This window comes from Coturnix japonica, chromosome 3, assembly GCF_001577835.2.
Source record: "Coturnix japonica isolate 7356 chromosome 3, Coturnix japonica 2.1, whole genome shotgun sequence".
Lineage (NCBI taxonomy): Eukaryota > Metazoa > Chordata > Aves > Galliformes > Phasianidae > Coturnix > Coturnix japonica.
The window spans coordinates 5,284,625-5,291,540 of record NC_029518.1 but is presented as its reverse complement, the minus strand read 5'-3'; the positions used below and the strand labels follow the sequence as shown (position 1 = coordinate 5,291,540).

The following is a 6,916-nucleotide window of genomic DNA, read 5'->3' as shown; positions in this document are numbered from 1 at the left end:
GCCAGGGCCCTGTCCAACCTGGTCTTGAACACCTCCAAGGACGGGCATCCACAACCTCCTGGGCAGCCTGTTCCAGGACCTAACCACCCTTCTAGTAAAGAACTTTCCCCAGAGCTTGTACACCCCTTTCTTCACCCTCAGTTCTCTTAGCAGGTCCTTGCTGAGCCATGCCGGTTTTCTACCTCTCCTGCCCACTTTCTTGATCAGGGGAATGGAGACCTCTTGTGCTGCCAGGAGGGCATCCTTGAATAGTAGCCATCTCTCCTCAACGTCCTTATCTTTGAGGGCAGCGCGCCAGGGGATCTTGGCCAGATCTGTTGGCCAAATATGTTGCTACAAGTTGCTATTTTATTGTATTTTCTCTTGGCTACAGATGCTCTCATTCCCTCCCTCACTCTCTATTCCAATGACCAGAGGGACAAGCCAACCAATGTATGTTGACTTTGACTACCGATTATGAGACTACTTAAATGATCCTCATTTATTTAAATAAATCACCTAAATATAAAATCAACTCAACTTATACAGAGCTGATGCTGAGACAATAACTAAATGCTACTAGTTTACAAGAGCTAAAGAAGAGAATGCCCAAACAAGTTTAAAAGTAAGGGTATGCCTCCAAAGCTTAATAGAACAAAATATTATGTTCACATTCTAAGTCCATATGATGCATTAAAAAAAAAGAAAATAAAAAATATTACCCATAAAAATAAATAAATAGATAAGTTTTAATCTTACTGAATGAAAATATTTCAGTGTATGTACTAGATCACTATCACTATAGATTACCGTTTCTGCAAAAGATCCTACAAGGAGTATAAACTGTTTCTGTCAGTATTAAAATATTAATTAAAACATCCCTTTTTGGTGTTATAACTTACATTCAGTGTTCGTCAGTACAAGACCTCTGAAAACTTTATGGACATGAATGTAAACCTACAAATACAGCATATATATTCTCTTCATTTCAGAAACTACTATAATCAGAAATAATTCAGAAAACTAAAATGTAAGAGAATGAAACATCTTGCTCTCGCAGACTGGCAAGAGAATCTGAATTCCAGTGTTGGTTCTGTCTATCAGCAAAGGAAACCAAATCTTCTTTAGAAGCAGCATTGTAGATTACTTAAAAGCATACCTTTTACAATGTCATTTTTATTTAAAATATCAATGATTATAAGTATGTAAGCCTTATGGTGAGGTGCTTCTCTGAGATGATAAGCTGAAATACTTACTGAAATGATCTGGTGATCCTAGGGTTGAAAACACACAAGTCAAGAACTGAAGACGAACTTGAACTTCTGCACTGTGGCTATATCTAAGATTTATATTGGTATAAGAAAGATAGGTTATTTGACTTAGTTAGCAACATATTATTGCTTGTCCTAACTTTTTCCCACTCACGCATATTCCTCTTAAAAGTACATTTTTTTCTTATAAACTTATTCTGAACTTCCAGTTCAGTATATAGTCTAGCCTTCCATTAAATATGCTACCAAACAAGAAACAGTAGGGGTCTTAAGGCTTCTATTTATGTCTTTATTTACATTATTCTTTTTTTTTGTTTGTTTGTTTGATTTTGCATACAGTCCGATTAAAACATATCATCTTATCATTAGCACCTCACCTTAGCTCTTTTCTGCAACTTTAAAAAGCTGGTATTTACACAATGAAGCCATGATTATATCTGGTACATACACTTTATAAAAATATTTTTATAACCTATGTATTTTATTACAGTTTATAAGCTTTACATGTAATAGTTAAAAGAGTATAACAGTGTACTACCTAGCCTGAATGTAAAGCAGTTCACTTCACTTTCTAACAGCTTTGGAATTTATTTCTCATTAGTGAAATATTCAATACAATGGTACATAAAGGATTCAAAAATTGTCAAAACTGGAATAGTCCAGTCCTCCGGGGTTGGGAAGCTAGGAATTTTTATCACTCATGTATATACACCTAATTTTAATATACACTAGAAGGCGTGGATGAGTGTGTTAAAACAGAAGCCCTACTGTAAAGGTTAATAACATATTAAAACTGAAATATTTGAATAGTTTTATAATACTACACTCGTTTAACTTCCTCTGTAATTCTAAAATCCTCATATAATCTGTAAATAAACAATCAAAATCATGTCTATTAAAAAAATGACAGAAGTTTTTTGTTTTTGGGTTTTTGTATGTTTGTTTTACGAAATGAGAAATATTTTAAATCTAATTATTTTTTATAGATCTTTCCCTGTCTGAGCATTTTAAAGTCACTACAGAACCGCAGCAGTTTAGGCATCATACAGTTTTAGTCAGTTCTAATGTATTCTGCAAATTTTACATGCCAAGTCATACAAATAAAAATACTGCATCATATAAAAGTGATGCAATATAGAACCATAAAATCATAGAATGGTTTGGGTTCAAAGGGACCTTTATGATCATCTAGTTCCAACCCCCCCCCCTACTATAGATAAGGAACCCTGTCTCTAGACCAGCTTGTTCAAAAGCTCCATCCAGCCTGGCCTTGAACGCTTCCACGGAGGGGGCATTCACAACCTCAACGGGCAACCTGCTCCAGTGTCTCACCACCCTCACAATAAAGAAGAAGAAAAGCAGTAAAAAATGCGTAAAATCATGAAATACCAAACGAAGTCAGTTGTGTACTTACAATGCATATTTATGTCGTCCCTCCCTGACTGCCTGGATGTAGTGCACCAAATTATCAAAGAAAAGTTTCATCATATTAAGTTCCTTTTCTGCCCACCTGTGTAAATTTAGAAGGCAGAAAGGGTTACATCCTGCTTAAAATTACCAGAATAGCTACAGAAAATAGACAGCTTTTCTGAAACATTCATACACACAAGAACTAATTTAATTTTGCACTTTCCATCTACCATAAATTCAGAAGTTTTTTTCACTACAGCACTCCATTTTTCCTTTTCACCTCTAGGGTTCCGTAGCAGTTATTGAGGTCAGGCAAAAGCTTGACAAAGAACAATCCCTATTCAACCCACCCTTGTTCCTAAACAAGTCCCATATTCAGCAAAAGTTTAAGCCAAAAACCAGAACTGGACAGATATTTCAATGCCATGTTAAAAATACCAAGAAATAATGCTGATAGAAGGAGTAATATTACCCAGTACTTCAAACAGTCAATTCTCAACAGTAGGACTTGCTGTTTACCCTAATAAAGAATGCTATGCGACATATTTTCACACTTCAAAGACTTTCTTATAAACCACTTTAATACTTAGAATCATTTGATATACAATCACAACAGAACCATTCATTCATAAAAAAATCCTCAGTTTGGAAAGGACTTACAAAGATGGATCACCGAGTCCAACTCCTGGCTCCACACAGCACCACTTAAAACCCAAGCCCTATGTATGAGAGTCTTCTCCCAATGCTCCCTGAGATCCAGAAGCTCAGGGCAGTGCCCATTACCCTGGGGCCTGTTCCATGCCAATGCCCCCCATGGCAGAGCCTTTCCTTCACCTTCCCTCGGCCTTCTCCTGATGCAGCTCCCTCATTCCCTCGGGCTCTGTCACTGTCCCCCGACAGCAGAGCTTTGTGCTTCCCCTCTGCTCCCTGTAGGAGCTGAAGCTGCCATGAGGCCTCCTTTCAGCCTGCGCTAAACAAATCAAAGAACCTCAGCCACTTCTCACACCCCTTTCCCTCCACACCCTTCCCTACCTTTGCAAATTTCCCCTAGACACACTCTCTAACAGTTTTATATCCAACTTATATTATGGCACCCAAACCTGCACCCGGTACTGGAGGTAAGGCCACACAACACAGAGCAGAGGTGACAACTCCTCCACTCACCTGGCTGGTAGATCTGGGTCCCCCAGGATATGGTAAGATGTTATGACTCAAGGACACAATGCTAACCCTACATTCAACTTGCCATCAACTGGAACCCTCAGATCCCTTTCTGCAGGGCTGCCCTCATGTGGTTGGTGACTGCCCAGTCCTTTATTTTGTCAAGACCTCCCTGCCCTTGAGGGATTCAAGGACTCATCATGCATATCAAGTTACTACATCATTTTACAATACACTGCTACTGCATGTCTAGTAGCATCTGACAAGATTTTGACTGGGTTTGGGGGAAAATGGTAAAAAAACAACGTGTAATATTAAATTAGTCCTCATCTTAGTTAAAAGAGCAGTGCTTATGAGAAATAAAACTAGGCCTGATTAGATGAATTCATACAACTATGCCAGATATCTGACAAACTTTCATCTTAGGTCATTACTAATTTGGACCACACTAGAAGAGCAAGGCTCAAAGCAGATGCCTAAGTGTCCTTATTTCTGTTGTTTTTGTGTGTAAGGAATCTACTTACATTGTTATCCAATGTGTATCATAACTGCTCCCAAATTGCTGAAACGTACCAAATAACTTTGGAAGAAGACGGAGTGAAACTACTACTGATCTGAAGGAGAGAGAAAAGAATTACTATAATATGACTGTCACAGAATTAAAGTAGCATTAGTTTATAAAGCTTCTTTTCCATGAGCAGCATTGCTAACTGAAAGTATTTGAAAATATCAGCACGAAGTTTTAACAGTTTTCTGTATCTGAACTTCAAATTGTTTATGTATCATACCTTACACAAAGAGCTGTTAGAGAAGTACTGAAACAAAACAGTATGCATTTCACTTACTTGAAAGTATCTAAATTTCAGAAGGTAAATACTTATTTTGATGTTCGTAACACATATCTTTGGAAATTTCAGCAAAATGAATATATTTTTCCTACAGATGAGAGAGTAGAAATCAGTCTCCCTTCAAAAGTCAAAGCAGACTAACAATGGTGTGTATTATAGGACAACTGTTTGCAAAAACTCAAGAAGTGTGTAAACAGTATGTAGATGTCAACTTCAATGCCTGTAATTCCTATCTCCCCGTGGCTATTAGTATCTCTGTATAGTTGTAGATTATTTCATAAATACAGTTCTTAGAGAAAAAGTAATAAGAAACACTGCAAGTGTTTATGCAGCAGCTGACTCATTGAATCAACAGAATTACCATTTTGCCAGTCTTTGATCTGTACGATCCTACAGTTTAGTCTGACATTAAAAGAAATAAGGCCAAGGTACATCTTCATCTTCTAGCTGCTTCTTCACAGAAATTAAATCCCATAACAGACTTGGTGTATAGAAACTCGTCTGTTCATCAGTCAAAATGCAAAATTTAAATATTCAGTTCCAAATGCTTACACTAAGGCATCAGAATTTGTACTCAACTGCTTAAGCAGTGGACTTGATTTTGCCAACTGGTAGAAAGGCAGTGACCTCTGCTAAAAGGGAGAACAGACAATGCAAGAACATGAGAAATTCAGGACGCTCACAGAATAGAAAAATGGGACAGCAGACATATTTGTAGAGCTTATGAAAAAAAAATACATATATATTTCCACTTCTGTTTCAACTTCCCTTCCTGTAAAATTAAGTAACTGATATACTTGGCTTTCCTAAATAAGATGAAAAAAATATATAAATGAAAAAAATATAATTTCAGTTACCTGTTGTTTGCTAAATTTTCTAAGCAGCCTTCAATAAATCTCATTCGAATCTGTCTGTCAGTGAACCAGCACACTAAAGAACAGAGCAGCTTCTCTGCTTCATTTATTAACCCTTCAGAAAGATGAATCTACAGCAAGTAGAAAGAAAGGTCACTGAATAACATGTATCTATTTTCTTTAAAAAAAGTACTCTTTTCTGGTATTCAACTTACTGCATCTTCATCCTGGACCAGATCCCACAAAAGGGTATTTCCTTTCTTACAAACATTATCCAAATTAATGTCCGTCACTGCACTGCTATTATATTGATGTTTATGAACTGCTGGTCCTGAACAAAATATAAAGACCATTACTGAACAACTAGAAGGAACTATCTAAACATTATTCCCTCAGTGCATGAACAACATGGTTTATTTCTACATTCGGCTATTTTCAAATGCATACAGCAACATAACAACCACAGCCTTTTTTGCAATATGATTTTTTAGAAGAAAGGCAAAACGTCATGACAGTGCAAGAAGTCATCAGGGCAGTTAAGGTACTATTCACATGCAACAAAACAGTGCGGGTGCAACAAAAACACTACTTAGCAGGTACAGGCACAATTCCTTTTCCATTTAATTAGATCTAATCAATTTAATTAAATTTAGTTCATATCAACATTTCTTAAGCTTTTACGTAGCACTGTGGATTGAAGGGAGATATCTTTTTAACTACTACTGCTGGAAAGCAAAAAAAAAAAAAAAAAGAAGCACATTTCAACAAATTCCTTTCACACTTATCCTAAATCTGTTTAAAAGAGGAAAAACAAACAAATTTTATACGATAGAGTATTCATAAGTTTCATAACAGTGATAGATGTTTTCTTTCTTGCATGTGATCACAGCCGGCACCATTCATTTATCTACCATTTGACATTATTTCTGTTTAACAGCAAAGTCGAGTTGGAATTTTAGATTGCGGGCAGAACGTTAATTATATGTGCAACGTTGTGTGTGTCAAAAATAACCTGCACTGAAGACTTCAGGCTCAAATAATAATTTGAATCATCAGTAAAACATACAATATATATGGGAAGAAAAAAAAAAAGCCAATTTAGAACATGCTTTAACTAGGAAGTTTCAGCAGCATATACTACTATGTCATTCTGAAACAGTTATCTTTCTTAATTTTCATTATCTAAAATTATAGTTCAGTTTCAGATAACAAGAAATACTAGGCCTAAAGAAGAAACACTCAACCATATTTCCAGAAAGGACACAAACAGTTCTGCTCTTCCTGACCGCTGGAAGAAAGCAAACTTGGTTCTGCCAGACCAGCGAAAAACAGCAAAAGATTTCAAACCCTTCACAAACCATACCCCCCTGCATGATATTTAAAAGGTGGATAA

The 6,916-nt window shown here is 36.5% G+C and overlaps 1 protein-coding gene across 6 annotated transcripts in view; it reads right to left on the bottom strand.

The window, feature by feature from the left end:
- The window catches only part of USP34 (ubiquitin specific peptidase 34), a 130,595-nt gene that overhangs the window by 67,027 nt on the left and 56,652 nt on the right, over positions 1-6,916 (bottom strand). For all 6 annotated transcript variants that reach the window (XM_015856756.2, XM_015856753.2, XM_015856751.2 and 3 more), the window contains exons 17-21: positions 5,739-5,854; positions 5,527-5,654; positions 4,346-4,435; positions 2,665-2,760; positions 1,236-1,318 (exon numbers count right to left, since the gene is read on the bottom strand). In XM_015856756.2, the coding sequence (XP_015712242.1) occupies positions 1,236-1,318; positions 2,665-2,760; positions 4,346-4,435; positions 5,527-5,654; positions 5,739-5,854 (513 nt within the window). The remainder of the gene's footprint in view (positions 1-1,235; positions 1,319-2,664; positions 2,761-4,345; positions 4,436-5,526; positions 5,655-5,738; positions 5,855-6,916) is intronic.